Below are 21,133 nucleotides of genomic sequence, written 5' to 3'. Positions count from 1 at the left end.
CTGCAACCTTGCCGAACTTGTTTATTAGATCTAATAGTATTTTTATGAATTTCTTAGGATTTCCTACATAGAAGATGATGTCATCTGTGAATAAAGACAGCTTGTCTTCTTTCTTTCCAACATGAATGCCTTTTGTTTATTTATATTTTTCTAGCTCGATTGCACTGACTAGGATCTCCAGTACAAGCTGAAGAGAAGTGGGGAGAGCAGCCATCCTTGCCTTATTCCTAATCTGAGGGAGAAAGCATTCAGTGGTTAAATCGTAAAATCACCATTAAGTATGCTGTCAGCTGTGGGGTTTTCGTAGATGCTCTTTATCGGATTAAGGAAATTCTCTTACGTTCCTAGTTCGTTCAAAATTTTTACCATGAATGGTTGTTGGATTTTTGTCAGCTGCTTTCCCAGCATCCCCTGTCATTTATTCTAACATGATGCACTGCCTTTTGAGATGTTAAACTAGTTGCATTTGTGAGGTAAGTCCCAATTGCTCATGGAGTAGAAACTTTTTTATATGTGGCTGGATTCAGTTTGCTAATATTTTGTTGAATACGTTTGTGTCTATATTCATGAGGGATATTGTTCTATAGTTTTCTTGTAATGTCTTTGGTTTCGGTGTCAGGGGAATACTGGTCTCATGGAATAAGCTGGGAAGTGTTCCTTCCTCTTTTCTTTTCTGAAAAGAGTTTGTGAAGGATTGGTATTATTTCTTCTTCGAATGTTTGTAAGATGACTGCTCTTTTTAACATCTTCAATTTTTGTGTTCTTCATTGCATTTCACATAGCATTTTACCCCAAAAACATATGGGAATGAACTTATGCAACTACATCCAGAAAATGGCTAGAACAGTATTTTAAACAATATCCTGAATTTCAACCAAAAACTTTTACTATGAGAAAATACTATGAAAAACAATCCCACAACTACTTTTAAGTTTAGGAAAACTAGAATATTTACTTACTAGGTAATAGCTCTCTATCAGCAATCTCTGTGCAGCTGGGATAAGGATAAAATAGATGGCCTTTCTCTAATGGATATGGAATCATTCTAAAAGCTGAGGAAAAAAAATACATAAATTGACATTCCATTCAGACTCACTTTCATCCCATACTACAGATCAAAGCTATTTTGGAGACATATTTTTATAAAATTTTCACATAGCATTTATTAATTTTTTTTAGAGATACCTTTTAGATGAAAGAAACAAAGTAAGCAAAAGAAGGACTAAGAGGAAGAATAAGACTTATTTAGAGAATAGAATGGTCTGGCTGGAATAAAACTAAAGGGAGTGGTGGGTGATAAGGTTGGCTGGGTCCTTCTTGCCTCTGTCTCCTCACTATAAACACAACAGACTTTGTGGGTATGAATTCCTTTTCTTCCAGGAATCTTCATAAAATTGCAACATGTATAACTGTTGTGACCTTAACTGTTGGCAACCTGTAAGAGTTCTCAATGGCTCCTAATTTCATGTGTTAGATGTCACCAAAGTTTTCTACAAGCAGAATTTAACTTAGATCAGAGGTCACCAAAGCATCACCCTTTGGCCAGACCTGGACCACTATTCATGTTTATAAATAAAATTTTATTAGAATACAGATGTGAAAATTGCTTGTTCATTTATACATTATGTACGGCTGCTTTCATGCTGTAAGAGTCGGGTAGCTATAACAGAGACTATGGCCACAGAGACCAAATACTTACCATCTGGCTCTTTACAGGAAAAATTTAACCATCCCTGATCTAGATTATCATCAGCTCTTGCAGACTTCTTAAAGAAGGAATCTTTATTACCTACTCAACTAGCTGAGTATTCATCAAAATTGTGATAAGGTTTTTGTTTTTCCTTTAGTGTTAAGCTCTATAAACTTTTGTCAAAATACGAATTTTGTTCTGCCACAATAAAAAGCAGGGATTTGTCCAAAGTCACAGAGCAAATCAGTGGTAACACTAGGAAATCATTCATAAAGAAGATTATTTATGAAATACCGTGTAAGTCCCATATTTACTGAAAACCTCCTATGAGCCAGGCAGAACATTAGGCACTGAAGACACATACAGGATCAACGAAATAGAGGACTGGCTTTGAGGAGCTTGTAGACTACTAGAGAAAAAGCAAAAGAAAGACTAATTACCCAAAGACATTCCGCTCCTCAGTTTTTGTAGTCCCAGTTTCATTAATCTGCATATTGTCAGTGGCAACCACAGTGTCTGACCCTTAGTAAGTGGTTAATGCAGAGGTTCCCCAATTCTCTTGCTTCAAGGATACATGGCACCCTTTGTGTAATGTCCCTAGGCTGAAAGGAATGCCTAACAATTCCACTTAACTATTTTTTTTAAGATTTTATTTATTTATTTGACAGAGATAGAGACAGCCAGCGAGAGAGGGAACACAAGCAGAGGGAGTGGGAGAGGAAGAAGCAGGCTCATAGCGGAGGAGCCTGATGTGGAGCTTGATCCCGTAACGCTGGGATCACCCCCTGAGCTGAAGGCAGACGCTTAACCGCTGTGCCACCCAGGCGCCCCCCACTTAACTAATTATTTTATTTTTTTTTAAAGATTTTATTTTTTTAAGTAATCTCTACATCCAATGTGGGGCTTGAACCTACAACCCCAAGATCAAGAGCAGGTGCTCTACTGACCGAACCAGCCAGGCACCTTTAATTATTTCATTTTTAAACAATCACCTTTTCTTACTAATGGGATGTATGTACCTGTTGGGCACTGCATAACTTCTCAAAACTTGGAATCAGATTGGATACCGCCATCCTCATTTCCTGTTCCACACTGCTTTTTTTGTGTGGTACTTCTTTTAATCATAGCAATTAAGAAAAACCCAGCTTTGCAAAGCTATGACAACATCAAAAGAAATAGAGAATGGAGAGCCACGTAATGGTGAAACCTTGAACTATGCAGAGCTAACGGTTTGAATGATGCTTGACAGATGTTGAGTATTGCTGTGTTTCCACTGAAATTTTTAAATATCCCATGATACACTTGTGAATTTGCTACAATGCCCCAAGGTGCCAGTACAAAGTTTGGGAGCTCAGGGGGTTAACCAATTCTAGTTAATGAGTATTGAATTTATTTTTGAATTTTAATTGATAACAGGAGTGTACTTTCCAAGGCAGTCATTAAAAGAATTCAACTGACAAAATATTTTGATTGAGCGTTTTCATTTTCTAAGTGATTTTAAGATGTTACAAATAAGAGATCTGGTAGTTAGTTGAAAAACAATCTAGTTCTCCAAAGAAGATATACAAATTAGCACATTAAAAAAATGTTCAACAACACTAATTACTAGGAAAATGCAAATCAAAAACACAATGAGATACCGCTTCACACCCATTAGTATGGCTATTATTAAAAAAAAAAAAATGTTGCCAAGGATACAAAGAAAGTGAAACCCTTGTGCAATGCTGGTGGAATATAAAATGGTACAGCTGCCATAGAAAATAGTAAGACAGTTCCTCAAAAAATTAAACATAGAATTAGATAATCTACTGATTCCACTTCTAGGTATATACTCAAAAGAACTGAAAGCAGTTCTTTGTAATATTTGTAATACCCATGTTCATAGCAGCATTATTCATAATAACCAAAAGGTGGAAACAATCCAAATGTCCATTGACAGATGGATGTATAAACAAAGTACAGTATATACATACAATGGAATATTACTCAGCCCTAAAAAGGAACGACTTTCTGACGTGTGCTACAACATTATGCTCAGTGAAGTAAGCCTGATTTATTGAAACTGTTAAAATGGGGGTGCCTGCCTGACCCAGTTGCAGAGTGCGTGACTTGATCTCAGGGTTGTGAGTTCGAGCCCCACGTTGGGTGTGGAGATTACTTAAAAATAAAATCTTTAAAAAATAATAAAAAATAAATAAAATGGTTAAAATAGTAACTTTCATGTTATGTGTATTTTGCCACAATAAAAACATAGATTTACAAAAAGTTGTTACTAGTTGTAAAGAAAGTAGTTTCATGATGTAAACATCTGAAAATTAAAGTCCAGTTTAAAAAATATTACAATAACTCAACCACATTAAAAAGCTTATAAAACAAGAGATGTAAGTTTTCATTTTCTTTCCTTACAAATATGTAATTTAAATGAATGTATGGTCGAATACGGTAACAGTTTCTCATTTTGCTCTTCCTAAATGTGGCATCAATAAGTACATTAAGAATTTCTCCTACCAATAAACCACATAAACACCTCTGAGTTCACTTCGAAACCAATCTGAACAACAATACTTAGGGAAACTCAGATAATCTCATTTAAAAAGGCTGCCAGGGATGCAATGAATAAATAGTCCGAGAGATTAGTGGTACATTTGGAAAAGAATACTTACTGCCTTCCCACGTACACTGTAACAGATTAAGAGCACCTTCTATTCTCTTCCAGTGCTGAAGATGGAAGAAAGCATAGGCGATTGCTTCACTATCACCCCGTTTCAGAATGTGTTCTGGAGGTAAAATTAGACTTTTCATCTCTAGTAAGTACTAGAAAGATAACACACACAAAACACACCACAGAAAAACAAAAAATTAAATTATGTTAAGTTCAAACACCCACAAAAATTAGATTCAAATTTTATAAAGTCAGTTTGCTTTAAAAAAACAAACATTAAGCTCGTTGAGATGACAAGAGGGTCACACTGATAGCATGTGTATAAAATGCTTATATATGCAAATTCTAAAGATCAGAATATTCCTAAAAGCAAAAATAAGGTGATAAATGGCTTATGTATGACCTTGGTAAATACATAATGGAACCTCAAGCTGAGGAAATAATGTGAGAGCAAATATCTATTTTTCCAAAAGAGAATTAAGTATAAAAATCATAAAATACAATTTTGGAACAACATTTTGTGGTGACATTCTTTTTTTCTCTCATTGCCACTGAGCTTAATGCCCATCTTTAATTTATACAACTTAATTGTGAATAAGTTCAATTAAATTAATATCTAGGGCAGCAAAGCACTATGTTTGTTAGGAAACACTAGATTCTCTGGAGCTTCCTAATGCAATGAGAAAGACAGATTTCTGAAGTTAATAATTATAACAAGACTATTCTGAGTGCTTTATTAGAGGTATAAACAGTGTATATAAGAATTTGGATAGAAGATTTTTTTAGTTTTTTTATAATAGGTTTATTGAGATATAATTCATATTTTACAATTCACCCATTTAAAGTGTACAACTCAATGGTTTTTAATATATTCACAGATATGTACAACCATTACCACAGTCAATTTTAGAACATTTTCATCACCGCAAAAAGAACCCCCATCATCTCTAGTTATTAACCTCTAATCCCCATTCCCCCTAAGCAACCACTAATATACTTTGCATCTCTATAGATTTGCCTGTTCTGGCTATTTCATACAAGAAGAATCACATAACATATGGTCTATTGTAACTGGTTTCTTTCACTCTGTACAATGTTTTCAAGGTACATCCATGTTATATCATATACCAGTACCTCATTCCTTTTTGTGGCTAATATTCCATTATATGGATATATCACATTTGTTTATCCTTTCATTATTTGATGAACATTTGGTTGTTTTAATCTTTTGGCTATTATGAATAATGCTGCGATAAACATTCATGCACCAAGTTTTTATGTGAACATATGCTTTCGTCTCTCCTGGGTATATACCTAGGAATGGAAGTGCTGGGTCATATGGTAACTATACATTTAGGGGGTATTAATTATGATTTAGGAGTTGAAAATAAATCACTTGATGGAATTTGGGATTTGAACTAATATATAAAGATATGCAAAATGTAGATGAACAGATTGGGTGGTGGGGTGGGGAGACACAGCAGGTTGAAGTACAGGCCAACTTAAACAAGGCTAAGAAAGGATAAAGCAAGACGCATTTAAGGAATTAGTGAGTGTGCCTGTTTGTTTGTTTTTTTTAAAGATTTTATTTATTTGTTTGACAGAGAGAGACAGCCAGCCAGCGTGAGAGGGAACACAAGCAGGGGGAGTAGGAGAGGAAGAAGCAGGCTCTTAGTGGAGGAGCCTGATGTGGGGCTCGAACCCAGAACGCTGGGATCACGCCCTGAGCCGAAGGCAGATGCTTAACCGCTGTGCTACCCAGGCGCCCCAGTGAGTGTACCTGTTAAAGAAGGTATAGCCTATCAGTTCTTATTCACATATGAAATTAAATTATATCTTAAATTCTTGAAGAAAATACTTGCCTTAATATTATAATCCACAACAAAAGCAGTATACTTAAATGTACTACTTACATGAAGAAAGATGCAAAATTAACCACTCATACATCATCTTTACTATTAAAGTGGTCAACTTAAAACAAAACTTTTCAAAAAATATTTAGTTAGCAAAATACTTCCTCCAAAGACTAAGACCAGAGTACCTTTCCCCTACTAGGCCGGTCTGAAACAGCCTCTTTGGTCCTACCTAATTTGATACCAAATTATGTGTCATAAGGTCCAAACCACATTAACTTCTGTTATAAAATATAGAAAGAGAAACACTCCTAAGAAGTGTTGTAAATGATATCCTCTCAAACTTTAAATTCTAAGTTCCTCAGGTTGTTACACAAACTAAGGAGATAAACAACATAAATTTGAGCTGAAATTTGTGAAACACTTTGTAAAACTGCTATAAGCAGGAAGAGACAAAAAGTTGTGGTTTCAAAATTGAGCCTTAGGTTATTAATCGATATATATGTATTATATTAATATATCTAAAATAAGTTTTTCTTTTTTATGAAATGTGCCTTTCCAACACTCACTGAGCTTCATGCCTGTCTTTAATTACTCCTACTCCTATACCTCAATAAAGCTTGAAAAAAAAAAAAGAATAGTTAATCTTGATGTCTCTGGCTCTCTCCTCAAAGTGTACGAATGCAGTCTGCTCATCAATTTATTTTAGCAGATGTCACAAGCTATGAGATTATTTACTAATCCAGTTTGGGGACTTAACATTTCCCATTCAGTTTCTTAAAGGAATGCAGCAGAGGTTGTGTCCTGGTCAAGCAAAGCCCATTTGCTGCCTGGTTGGGTTCTCTCCCCTTAGTGCCTTGGGCCTATATTCAGGAGGGTAATATTCTTTCTAATCCTCTCTAATCCTTGCCCATTTTTTTAAAACACAGTAAAAGATCACTCGCACCAGGCGGCTGTGGGAAAATGGACTCAAATAGCTGACCTCTGACATGACTCCTTATGTTCTTAGCAAGTGCACTAAGAGCTTCTTCAGTAGGAAGAAAAAAAAAAAAGCAGCAATCACAATGGAATCTCCATCATAAAAAGAGTATCTCATTTTTAGAAGAAAACTGTTTTAATACGAAAACTGTTTAATATGATAAAGTCCTTTCTATTAAAGTTCTGCTTCATTTTACAGGTAGAGGAGACGAAGTAACCCAAATTATTTTCAATGAGTTTTAGAACCCTGAAACTTTAAACTAAACCTACCTTGGTAGCCACTTAGCAAATGGTGAGCCAAAGATAGTTAACAATTATTCAAACTTAGAGAAAATTTCAACTAAATATGTCAAGAAATACTTTTTTGAACAGCAACTATATATCTATATTTTCACTGTTTAATGATGTGAGTGACAATTCAGATAGCAGTCAAACATATACGGCATGTTTACTAGGAACTGACTTCAGGAGTTTATATTTTAAAATCTTTGCCATTTAATCATTTAAAAAAATCTTCCTTATGCTATCTTATTTTTCATTACGTCTCACCTACAAGCAAATGTCCTTTCCAATTTGACTTTAAAACAAAGCAATTCTTATGTTTCAGTTTCTAATCAAACCCTAAAATAAAGTTTCACCCTCAAAATATAAGAGACAATTTTCAGTTTAAAGAAAGTATCTTTAAAATAGGTAATTATAGGATTATGACTTATTTTATTTCCTTCACAAACTGCTACTCAGGAATTTCTGCTACCCGGCATAAGCTGTAAGGTACTACACAATAGAAACCATACTTCACATTCTTCTATAGCACCTGGCACACTACACTCCCAAACTAACTGACCTGATCCAATATATATAGCTAAAATGTCTTTAGACCCATGTTTATATTTCAGTTTTTACTTAAAGGTCTTTTTTAACTCTCTGAGCAAACTAAAAACAAAACAAACTTCTGCTACCTAGACTTTTATTTTTCTGTGAATAAGAATATGAAAGGCTGAAAACTGAAGAGCGGTTGGTTTGGTTTGAGTTTTTTTCCTGCTTCTGAAAGTACATGCTTAGTGCACAAAAATTCAAACATTGCAGAATTACATAGTAGAAATACTATATTAAAAGATTGGAGAATAAGGGCACCTGGGTGGCTCAGTCAGTTGAGCATCTGACTCTTGGTTTCAGCTCAGGTCACGATTTCAGGGTTGTGAGGCCAAGCCCCACGTTGGGCTCCACATTAGCTCGGAGTCTGCTTTAGAGTCTGTCTCTCCCTCTGCCCCTCCCCCTGCTCACACTCTCATGCCCTCTCTCTAAAATAAAATAAATAAATAAAAAATTTTTTAAAAAAAAGATTGGAGAATGAAAGAATAAAGAGAAAAGGATAATCTAATTTATATTTGTCTGGATTTCTTTACACATAACCACCTTAAAAACAGGATCAAACTTTTATGTAACTCACTTTTTACTTCACAAAATATCTTGCACATCTCTTATCTCTATATAGATCTAACTCATTATTTTTAATTGTTATAGTGTTTCATTTGAGCTGAGTTATTTTATAAGAAATAAGGTCATGCTGAAATTGTACTACTATTCTTAAAAGGCCAAAATAGTAACATTAAGCAAAACTCACAAAAATATTAAGATGGCTTCAAAATTCCAAAAAGTGATGGGATCTAAAATTTTACTTTGTTTAACTTAAGACAGGTCTTTATAGCAAAATAAGTCTAAAATACAGACTTGTCTATTAACCAAACATTCTCTGAATGCCCATTATGTGTTAAGCAGAGTTTCAGACATAAAATGATATGTAAAACAAGAATTCTGCTTTTTAGGGAACTAAGGAAGAGACATACAAACAGACCAAAACACAAAACCAAACCCAAGATATGATTAAGGCATGGAAGGAATGCAGAAGAGAGAGCCATTATCTCTGCTTGGGAGAAATGATAAAGACAGCTCTACAGAAGAGGCAGCAGATGAGCAAGATCCTGAAGAACGAGCAGAAACTTGCCATGTAGAGAAGAGAGCAAGTGTATGTGCAAAGGTAGGGAGACATGATGAGACATGACCAATCCAGGGACTAATGAGATAAGGAGCAAACCGGAAGTGGCAAGGAATAAGGCTGGAGACAGATGCCCGGCCCAAACTGTGAAGGGTTTCTGTACCTGCAATACTAAGGGGCTGGTCCTTATCTGGTAGGTGATAAGGAACAAGGAGAGCTCTTTAAGCAGAGCAGCTCTGCTATTTAGGTAGACAACTCCAGCCAGGGCCAGTATGCAGATGGGATTATGGCAGGGAGACTACCGAGAAATACGTTTTAATCATCCAAGCAAAAGATGGAAAGTACTTAAGATTATTTCTATATCTTTATCTGTATATTTAGAAATGCATAGAAAATGTCTGGCCATCATGTAAACCAAACAGTGGCTACATGACAGAAGTAGAATTGGGAGAGGAAGAATTGGATTTTTTATTTTATAAGCTTCTGAAGGGTCTGATTCCTTTTTTAAGAAGCACTAATTACTTTTATAATAACAATGATAATTTTTTAAAGAGCAGGTAGTGAGGGCATACACTGGTCAGTGACAGAGGGGATGGAGTAGATGGCTAGATCTGAAAGACATTTCAAAGGTTATGAGTTGCCAGTTTGGGAAGGGCAGAAGTAAAGATTAATGATGAGAAGATGAAAATGAAGACATAAATCAAAATACAGAAATAAGGAGGGACAAATTGGAGAAGAAACTTAAAAATAAGATTTAAAAAATTCAGTTTGAGGGGCACCTGGGGGCCTCAATCCGTTAAGCGTCAGAATCTTGATTCTATCTCAGGTCATGATCTCAAGGTTGTGTGATGGAGCCCTGAGTCAGGCTCTGTGCTCAACACGGGGTCTGCTTGTCCCTCTCCCTCTACTCCCCTGCCCACTTGCTCTCTCGCTCAAAGAAACAAAATCTTTAAAAAAAAAATTCCTTTTGAGACACATTGAAATGGCTGAGGTACCTATCAGATATCCAGGTGAAAATGTCCAGAACTAGACAGAAATACAAGTCTATAGACAAGGAAGGAAGTCCGAGTTAAAACGTACATGTTTGGAAATTATCAGCAAATAAAATATAGTCTAAGACATAAACCAAGCCTGGTACCCAGTATATGCTGCAGGACCTTCCGTATTACCTCCAAATCACTCTACTATTATATCTGGAACAGAACCAAAATTGTTGGAACAATTTGTATCCAACTATGGACAACATACTCAAATGATTACTCAAGTCTCTTGCTTTTCCCTAAAAATTAAAAAAAAAAATAAAGCTATTTTAGAAGTTATAGTTTTAAAAAAAAAGACATAAATGACGTATGGTCTGAGGTCTTTTTTATTCTAAAACCATACCTATGCTTACACTCAAATTCACTTTAATTTTGAATTGCTTTGATCTTTATATTATCTTTAGGTGACTTTGTTTCTATTACTTTGTAAATCTTACAACAGCTTTTGACCAAAAGCAATATAATTCTGACCTGAAGTAATGATAATACTTTATAATCTTCCTCTTAAAAGCAGAGGTTAAAGAAAAATCTCTCTGAAGGCATCTGAAATTAAGGTACTTTGCTCTTGATCAGTCATGCACATCAAGAACCAATTTATCTCTGCAATTAGTTTTCTCAGTGCACATTCTATGAGATTGGACAGGCAGGCTGAATGCAAAGAGTCTACATGGACATGTATTAGGGGGGAGACTAAAGACAGTTCCCAGAAAGAAAGTAAACAGAATTGCTATATGAATAAACTGAAAGAAAACCTAATACTCCCGGCAGCCTCAGGAGCAAAGAGAAAGTGATCTTATATTGAAAAGAAAAGGAAGGGAGACTAGAGAGGGCGTTTGCCACAGGAAAACTTCTTTCCACATCATCCTACAGAGCAGTACCTCAAGAGGTAAGCATTTTACATAACCACTCTTCCAGCTAGGCCACAGCATAACCCAACAGAAAGGCAAAGTGCCTTTCTGTGCCCTAAGTTTGGGTCGGAGACTTCAACACCACTTCCCATTTCTCCTTTGATTCCTGCCATGCCACTAAGTCTCAGTTAAGTGCATGTTTCCCTCTTTTATCCTTCATATATGCTGCTATAATACAGGTAGTTTGGCCAATATATTGTAAGCTTGCTGCTAAAGAGCTGGTATCTTCTGTTAGTGGATGGGACTCATAACATCCTACATGCTTCGATTTCTGATCAATCAGAATGGATTTTTCCTTCTCTGTATCAACTTATTTTTAAAATTCCCCTTGCACTTAAAGAAACCTCCAGGCATGGTCTGGTTTCTTGGCAACACAAAACAGCTTTTTTTTTTTTTTTGTAAAAATAATAGTTTTTAAAAGCTACCCATAACATATTCTGAAACATGTGCTCAAGTTGTTACTTTGTTTTTAAATGTTCTACTTTACTCTTCCCTCAATAGCTTCTCTTGCAAGACACAAATAAATTGTCTTTAGGGTACTAATTCAAATTCGTTAATTCCTCAACTGTCTCCGTAACCTCACCTTTACCTTATCTCAACAAAAGAATCCCCAAATCTGACACATGCTAAGGCCGATAATATTCACAAGAAAAGAGTGCACACAGAACAGCTTAAACAGGAAGAGACAATGGTAGTGGAGGTGTAATAAAGCAATAATCGCCATGATCAGTACTCTTGCCTGATACTCATTGTGTTAAGCGCTTCATGTATATCATTACATTTAATCAGAAGGCATGATACTTTGACAGCGCTTTCCAGGATGAGTCAAATTCTTTTTCTTTACTGAGGTATAATTTAAAAACAGTAAAACGCACAGACCTAACGCCTGCAAATGTAGACAAGCGATACCCAAATGAAGACATAGAACACTTCCATACCCCCAGGGAGTTCTTCTTTCCAGTTAATTCTCTACCTTGACCACCTTATGCAACCACTATTCTGATTTCTACCAGCACAGTTCACCTTTCAGTGTCACATTTTTGTATTATTTTGTACCATACTTTATTTTTGAGATTCACCCGTATTCTACTTGTATCAGTTCTTTTTATTGCTGAATAGTAACCCCCCTGAATAAATCTACCACAATTTGTCCATTTACTTGTTAAAGCACATGTGGGTTGTTTCCAGTTTGGGGCTATCATGAATAAAGCTGCTGTGAACGTTCACATCCTTTTTGGAAAAACACAGTTTCATTTCTCTTGGGTCTACACCTTGGAGTGGAATTGCTGGGTCATAGAGTGAGATGTATGTTTAACTTTCTAAGAAATTGCCAAATAGTTTTCTAAAGTGGTTGTATCATTTTATACTTTTAGCAGCAAAGTGTCAGAGCTCTAATTGTTATACAACCTTACCAACATTTTATCAGTCTTTTTCATTATAGCCATTCTGGTAGGTCTGAAGCAGCACCCTGTTGTGATTTCACATTGCATTTCCCTGATAACTAATGATGTCGAACACATCTTTACGTGTTTATTGGACATTCCAGTATCTTCTTTTATGAAGTATCTGTTCAAGGCTTTTGGTCATTTTTCACACTTTCTATATTTACATATTCTGGAGAGGAGTCCTTTGCCAAAAGAATCAGTTGCAAAAAAATTTATTCCTGTCTGTACCTTGCCTTGTCATTTTCTTAACATTGTCTTCAATGAGCAGAATTTTAATTTTTGAAAAGTCCAATTTATAATTTTTTCCTCTTATAATTGCCTTTTGTGTCCTTGGAAATCTTTACCAACCCCAAAGTTTCAAAGATATTCTTAGATGTTTTCTTCTAATGTTGTATAGTTTTAGCTTTTAGATTTAGGTCAATGAGCCATCTTAAATTAATGTTTACGCATGCTATGAGAAAAATTCATGATTTTTCCCCCAGACATTCAGATGTTCTACCACCATTTGCTGAAGAGTTTCTTTTCCCCATTGAATTATATTAGTACTTTTGTAAAAAAAATCAATGGACAGTATGTATGTGGATATATTTCTGGACTTTCTATTCTGTGATTTTTTTTAAAGATTTTATGTATTTATTTGTCAGAGAGAGCACAAGCAGGAGGAGTGGCATGTAGAGGGAGAGGCAGGTTCCTCGCTGAGGAAGGAGCCCGATGCCGGACTCAATCCCAGGACCCTGGGATCATGACCAGAGCCAAAGGCAGACGCTTAACCAACTGAGCCACCCAGGCATCCCTGTGATTTTGTTTTAAGATAATTATTTCAGGGTGCCTGGGTGGCTCAGTCGGGTAAGCGTCCAACTCTTGGTTTTAGCACAGGTTGTGATCTCATGGATTGTGGGATCAAGCCCTGTGTTGGGCTCTGTGCTCAGCAGGGAGTCTGCTTGAGATTCTCTCTCTTCCTCTCCCTCTGCCCTTCTCCTCCACACTGTCGCTCTGGCGTGCACTCTCTCTCTAAAACAAATATATAAATCTTTTTAAAAAGATAATTATTTCAAATTTAAATATAAAAACAATAAAATTTAGAAGAATTTGGTGGTAATATACTTAGAAAACAAACCTTCAATGAAATATTGCAGTAAGCTATTGCTAGATTCTAAGTTAAAGCTGGACAATACTATTTTAACTGATATGTGAAGTGTCACAAGTCAACAATCACATCCATATAGGTCACTGACACTCATGGATTTAATACTTACAATTTCAGTCATCTATGGTATCTCTAAACATCCATGATTTATAAAGCCATCATTTTGCTAAGGTACAAATTTGAATCATGAGCTCTGAGGCTTGTGCGCACATGTGAGTAACTTACCTAATGAGTAACCCTGACTCTTCAGCATTCACATCTCAGCAAGGTTCATGACCTATCCTCATGTTTACATTTCAGGGGTGAAGTTATGTTATAGTGGTATTTTCAACTATAGAGATTCACAGTGGTTTTGGACCATATTAATCAAGAGTGTCAATAGCTTACTATAAGAATAACGTTAAAGAATACCTTCTGTAATAAAAAGACAAACTTAAAAGTGTTCAAAGGATTTGAATAAACGTTTATCCAAAGAAGTTATACAAATGGCCAAAAAGCACATTAAAAGATAGATGTTTGACATCATTAGTCATTAAGGAAATGCAAACCAAAACCACAACGAGACACCGTTCACACCTACTAAGATAACTATAATCAAAAGACGAACAATAACAAGTGTTGGCATGGATGTGTGGAAGTTGAAACCCTCACACATTGCTGGTGGGAATGTAAAACAGCACAGCCACTTTGGATAACAGTTTGGAAGTCTCTCAAAAGGTTAAATGTGGAATTACCATATGATCCAACAATTCTGCCTCTAGGTTTATAGCCAAGAAGTGAAACCACATGTTCACACAAAAATGTGCACATGAATATTCATTACATCATTGTTCAAAATAGCCAAAAAGTGGGACCAACCTAAATAGCCATCAACTGATGAATAAACAAAATGTAGTATATCCACACAATGGAATATTATTCAGCCATAAAAAGGAATGAAGTGTTGATACATGCTACATTATGCTAAGTGAAACAAGTCAGACACAAAAGGCCACATATTCTATGATTCCAAATCCACAGACACAGAAAGTAGATCAGTGGATGCCAGAGATTAAGGAAGAAAAGAATGGGGAGTGACTATTAATAGGTACAAGGTGGGGTTCATTCTGGGGCAATGAAAATGTTCTAGTATTAGATAGAGGATGATGATTGCAGAGCCTTACGAATATATTAAAAACCACTGAATTGCATACTTGAAAAGGGTGAATTTTATGGTATGTGAATTATCTCAATTTAAAAAAAGAATACCTTCTATAAGATGCTTTGATGGTTGGATAATAAAGGATATGAGACACTAGAATGACTGAAGCAGGAATAGTTAGAAGGTATGAAACATTTTCTCTTAAAAAAGAATCTATTTCTATGGTAGCTGAAAGATGCACAATCTTTTTCTTGTTTGGTGACTAAAAAAAATTTTGAACCAAAGCCATAGCTAGGTAATGAAGAACAAGTCAAAACCCATGAAAACATGCTGTTCTAATTTTTTGCTATTACTATCATAGTTACTGTACACTGAAATTCATTCAGTAGATTAAAAAAATCTGTACAATCAATATTAATGAAATATCTAAAGCAAATTCATAGCCTGAAGAGATTTATGTGATTTTTCTCTATTGCGCTTCTAATAGTTTCCAGCTTTAACAAATGGCACAGCTCTAGACCTGCAGCCATTTCTTGTTGTAGTCATGTGGACAGTTGCCAAAAAATATTTCCTGCTAAAACAGCTTTATCCTCTGTCATTTTACTGGTAAGATTCATACAACATTTGACAAATTTGCGTAATAAATTTGTAAGAATAAAAGATTAAATTTATTTATTTATTTATGTAAAGGTCACTGTTCATTAGGTTAAATAAGTTATCACAACCCACAGTTGAAGTCTGAAGAAGAAAACTCCTAAAGCCCTTTATGTTTGCTTGGCTCCAGCTGAAAGGCAGGGATGGAGGGGGGATCTGAATCAGTACATACTTCATCACTTGTAAAACCCTAGCAAAAACAGCCTTACAGACCGGAGGTCTCCCAGTTCATACAACACCAATGTTATTTAGGTGGGATATTATCCAAGTTGTTGGAGCTTAAAACTTCTCCAAAAAACCTTAATAATGATCGTGTTTGAAAATACCCAGCCTGGGGGCGCCTGGGTGGCACAGCGGTTAAGCGTCTGCCTTCGGCTCAGGGCGTGATCCCGGCGTTATGGGATTGAGCCCCGCATCAGGCTCCTCTGCTATGAGCCTGCTTCTTTCTCTCCCACTCCCCCTGCTTGTGTTCCCTCTCTCGCTGGCTGTCTCTATCTCTGTCGAATAAATAAATAAAATCTTAAAAAAAAAAAAAGAAAAAGAAAATACCCAGGCTGAAGTGTATACCCACAAATAATACCCAGGCTGAAGTGTATATCCACAAACAATACTGTAAGGCTTATCGCACTATTCTACTTAGCTAGATACTTTGATAGAGTTGAACTGACAACTGGCTTTGATGTTTAGTTGGAGGGAAAATACTTAAATTTCTACCTACAAATAAAAATGATTTTAAAATGTTAAAGTATATACACATTATATACTAAATATATACTTAAATTATATATTATAGTTTTACTGAGATACATATTTCATATCACAAAGTTCAGCATTGTCAGTATACAGTTCAATAATTTTTAGTAAATTTATACAGTTGTGCAACCATCACCACAAAAAGTTCCTCATGCCAGTCTGCAGTCGGACATCCACACTCCCATCCCCAGTTCCAGGGAACCACTGATCTGCTTTTTGTGTCTATAGTTTTCCCTGCTCAAGAAATTTCATATTAATGAAATCATATAATATGTTGTCTTTTGTGTCTGCTTTCTCTCACTTGGCATAAATAGTATTTGAGGTCCATCTATGTTGTTACAAGTACTTACAGTTTGTTCCTTTTAGTGCTAAGAAGTGTTCTATTGTATGGAGATAACTACAATTTATTTGTTCACTCACTTGTTTTTGGACTATTTCAAGTTTTTGCCTATTGTGAATAATACTATTATGAGCACTTGCATACAAGTCTCTGTATGGACATATGTTTTTATTGCTCTTGGGTAGATATCTAGGACTGAAACTGATGGGTCATATGGCAAGCATATGTTTAACTGCAAAACTGTTTCCAAAGTAGCTGTACTATTTTATATGCCCAGCAGCAATGTATGCAGTTTCTCCACATCCTTGCCAACACTTGATTTTGTCCGTCTTTGTGAGTATAGCCATTTGAGTGGGTAAAAAGTAATATCATATTGTGCTTTTAATTTGTATTTCCCCAATGACCAATGATGCTATCTTCTCATGTGCTTATTACCTATTCATATATCTTCTTTGGTGAAGCAACTATTCAATCCTTTACTAATTAGTTTTTAATTAAGTTGTTTGTCCTCTTATTATTGAGTTGCAAGAGTTCTTTATAAGTTTTGGATATGGACCCTTAACAGTATATGATTTGCAAATATTTTTCTCTAGTCTTTGGCTTTCCATTTTCTTAATGATGTTTTTTGAAGAACAAAAGCTTTAAGGAATCCAATTTATCCATTTTTTTTTAATGGATCATGCTTCTGAAGAAATCTTTGCCTAACCCGAGGTCACAAAGATTTTCTTCTGTTTCCTTCTCTAAGTTTTATAATTTTACCTCTTACATTTAGATCTATGTTCTATATTGAGTTCATTTTTGTAAATGGTGTGAAGGAAGGGTCTGGGTTCTTTTTTTCTTTCTTTTCCTCCATATAGATACCTGATTGTTCCAGTACCGTTTGTTCCAGCCCCATAACAAAGACTATCCTTTCCCATTGAATTGCTTTGGAACTCTTGTTGAAAATCAATTGATCATCATAGAGTTTATTTCAGAATTCTTTATTGTCTTCTATTGATCTATATTTTAACATTTATGCCAATATTGTTTTAACTACTATAGCTTAAAAAGGTCTTGAAATTGGGTAAAGTTGGGTAACTTCTTAGTTTTGTTCTTCTTTCTCAAAATTGTTTTGGCTATTCGATGTCCTTTGCATTTTCATATCAATTTTAGGATGAGCTGGTGAATTTCTACAAACAAGCCTGACAGGATTTTAATAGGAATTAGATTGAATCTACAGATCAATTTGGGAAGAACTGTGGTCTTAACAGTATTGAGTCTTCTAATCCACATACATGGCACACATCTCCATTTATTTAGGTCTCCTTTAACTTCTCATGTGTGTGTTTAAAGTAAAAAAAAAAAAAAAAAAAAAAAAAGTATCCCTAAAAGCATTATAGATTATCTAGAGCAGATTCAATCTGGAGATTAATATATTTTATCTATCCAACAATTTAATTTAATTAGGGCAATGCCTGGGATTTCTACTACCCTCCCTCCACCCAAGTGCCTCCAGCAGTAGTTCTGAAGACCAATGCACAATGCACATTATCAGAATTTTTACTGCTGAGAATACATTTTGCATGAGAGCATTTTTGAAGCAGAAAACAAGTCCAGAACTACAGGGCGCAGATTTTGTTATTTTGAGTGGGAATTAAATAAAAATTTTAGACACCTTAGTAATATATTTAACTTTAATAATTCTGATTGATAACTGCTGCTTATCTTCTCACAAGGGAACAGATTTCTATCCCATCCTGGATAATAACAATAAAAATCACTTCTGAAATGTTTACTGTGTGTCAGGCATTCTGACACGCTTAAAAGACACAACTCTAAGGGATAAGGAATATTAGCCCCATTTTACATACGCGGTCACTGAAGTCCAGAGAAGCTGAGTAATTTGTCCAAGGTCACACAGCTAGGAAGTAGTGGAGCCAGAATTCAAACCTAGGCAGTATAGCTGCAGAATCCATTCTCTTAACCACTCTGCAGCATGACGGAGCACAGCATTTCATATAGAAGGATTTTCAAGCCTCTGCTTCCAGTAACTGAAGACTGGATAATTCAGATCAACCCTCTCAGACAACAAAATATTTTTAAAAACCTAATCAAATACATCAGAGAATTAACAAAGGGAAAGAAATCGACAAACAGTCCAAAGAAGGCAGCAATAAGAAAAGTAAGCCACATTTCAGGCTTCTTCTTTTACCACAGAGACATTTGCCAATTTTGGACAAGATGGCTAAGAGGCTGCTCAACCTTTTCGCCAGTTTTATAAGGCTAAAGGAATAAAAGTCAGGAGTTCATGGTGTGTTAAGAGCCAGAGCCTTGGTAAAACACTCAGGATTGAACTGGGACCCAGAAACGCTGCATCCCAGGAATAAGGGTGAACCAGAAATAAACCCAAACTTTCATGAATTTCAGCCCAGTTTCTAGTCATCTGGGAAGACCAGAAAATATCAATCCCTGAAATGGAATTAAGGTGATTCTGTCCTGCTGGTTGCTTCTTCTAAGCATCTCAGAGCAAAGAAAATCCTCTCTGAAGGAAGATATTATTATCTGAGGTTTCAAGTTATTTCTACATTTTTTCCCAATAAAATAGCGGGTATTTTTTTCCCCATAAAAATAGTGGGTCAAAGAAAATCAGGCATAAGAGAAAACGCGACAAGCAGAAATAATGTAGCAGAAAAAAAGACATTATAGAAACAGACACAGAAGTTCCAGATATGCGGATTATCAGAGAAAGACTTTAAGATGACTACTTTAAACTATTTTCAGAGAGATAAAAGAGTATATTTTAAATTTTGGCAGAGAATTACAAACAATAAATAACACAGAGATGTGAAAAATAAACAGAAATTCAAGAATTGAAAAATGTTTCAAAGGAGTGAAATCACACACAGTATGTTCTCTGGCCATAATGCAATTACACTAGAAATCACTGATAAAAAGATAATCTTCACATGTTTGGAAATTAAGAAATAGCTAAACGGAATAAATATATCTCTAAACCAAAGAGGAAATCAAGATGGAAATTAGAAAATATGCTGAATTTAATAAAACAAAAAATATTGCTATCCAATGCAGTTAACATTGTACCTACAGGTTTACAGACTTGAACAGATACATTAGAAAGAAGAAAGGCTGAAAAATGTGTTAACTACCTATACAAAAAAATACAGGAAATAAAAAAATTATAAAATAGATCCAAAGAAAGTTGAAGAAAGGCCATAAAGAACAGAAATGAATGAACCAGGAAACAAATGGTAGAGCAGACTGACAAAGCTGGAGCTTGGTTCTTTGCAAAGACTAATAAAATTGATAGATCCCTTGGGAATCTGGTTAAGAAAATAAAAAAGATAACTAGTGTTAGGAACTAAACAGTGGATATCACAACTGATCCTGCAAACATTAACAAGATAACAAAAGGATTTTATGAAATCTTTGTGCCAATAAATTTCAAAATTTTGATGAAATGAATTCCTAGAAAAAATGCAACTTCAAAAAACCAACAAAAGAAGAAATTTGAATAGTTATGGAATGGCTAAAGAAACTAAACTTATAATTAACCTATTAAACTAATGAAATGAAATTTGTAATGAAAATCCTCACAAAGAAAACTCCAGAATCAGGGGTGCCTGGCTGGCTCAGTCGGTAGAGCACGTGACTCTTTTTTTTTTTTTTTTTTTTAAAGATTTTTATTTATTTATTAGACAGCCAGCGAGAGAGGGAACACAAGCAGGGGGAGTGGGAGAGGAAGAAGCAGGCTCATAGTGGAAGAGCCTGATGTGGGGCTCGATCCCGAAACGCCGGGATCACGCCCTGAGCCGAAGGCAGACGCTTAACCGCTGTGCCACCCAGGCGCCCCAGAGCACGTGACTCTTGATCTTAGGGTTGTAAGTTTGAGCCCACACTGGGTCTAGAGATTACTTAAAAAAAATAAAATCTTTAAGAAAAAGAAAAGAAAACTCCAGAATCAGATAGTTTTATCAGCAAATTCTACCAATCATTTAAGGCAGAAATAATTCTAATTTTACACAAATTATTCCACAGAATTTAAAAAGAGAGAGAGAAACCACTCCTTCACTTATTTTATAAAGCCAACAATGAAAAGTATAGACCAAAAATAGAGGAAAAAAAGAAAGTGAACATAATTATCAGAACAGTGATTACCTTTAGGCAGGACGGAAAAGGTGTAACTAGGAAAGGGCAGGCAGGTGGGCTTCTGGGGACTGACAATGTTGTTTCTTGACCTCAGTGGCAGTTTCCACTCATTTGCTTTACAATAAATCACTAAGATGCACATTTCTGCTTTTTACACTTTGCTGTATATGTAATATAATTCACAGTAAAATTTTTATTTAAATTTATGGGACCAGTGTCACTTAATAAGAGAATGATACGAATATTTGTTGACTGTCATTCTTAGAGTTCAGTAATTTTCTTGATTCTATTTATACTTACTCTAAAAGATTTACAACTTCCACTTCTTGGAGATTATCTTTTAGAGATTAATCTCTTTAATGTTTACTTGCTTCCAAATT

General features: G+C 35.3%; 1 protein-coding gene across 9 annotated transcripts in view; it reads right to left on the bottom strand.

Annotated features, from left to right (window-relative positions):
• ST7L (suppression of tumorigenicity 7 like) overlaps positions 1-21,133 on the bottom strand; it is a 120,089-nt gene that overhangs the window by 67,254 nt on the left and 31,702 nt on the right. For 7 of the 9 annotated variants that reach the window (XM_057310375.1, XM_026483746.4, XM_057310372.1 and 4 more), the window contains exons 12-13: positions 4,354-4,504; positions 960-1,052 (exon numbers count right to left, since the gene is read on the bottom strand). In XM_057310375.1, the coding sequence (XP_057166358.1) occupies positions 960-1,052; positions 4,354-4,504 (244 nt within the window). Of the gene's footprint in view, positions 1-959; positions 1,053-4,353; positions 4,505-5,129; positions 19,928-21,133 lie in introns of those variants that run through there. The other 2 variants (XM_057310376.1, XM_044378648.3) reach the window with 2 other exon arrangements.

Source organism: Ursus arctos, unplaced genomic scaffold, assembly GCF_023065955.2.
Source record: "Ursus arctos isolate Adak ecotype North America unplaced genomic scaffold, UrsArc2.0 scaffold_12, whole genome shotgun sequence".
Taxonomy (NCBI): domain Eukaryota; kingdom Metazoa; phylum Chordata; class Mammalia; order Carnivora; family Ursidae; genus Ursus; species Ursus arctos.
The sequence above is the reverse complement of the archived record's forward strand: the minus strand, read 5'-3'. Positions and strand labels throughout refer to the sequence as shown.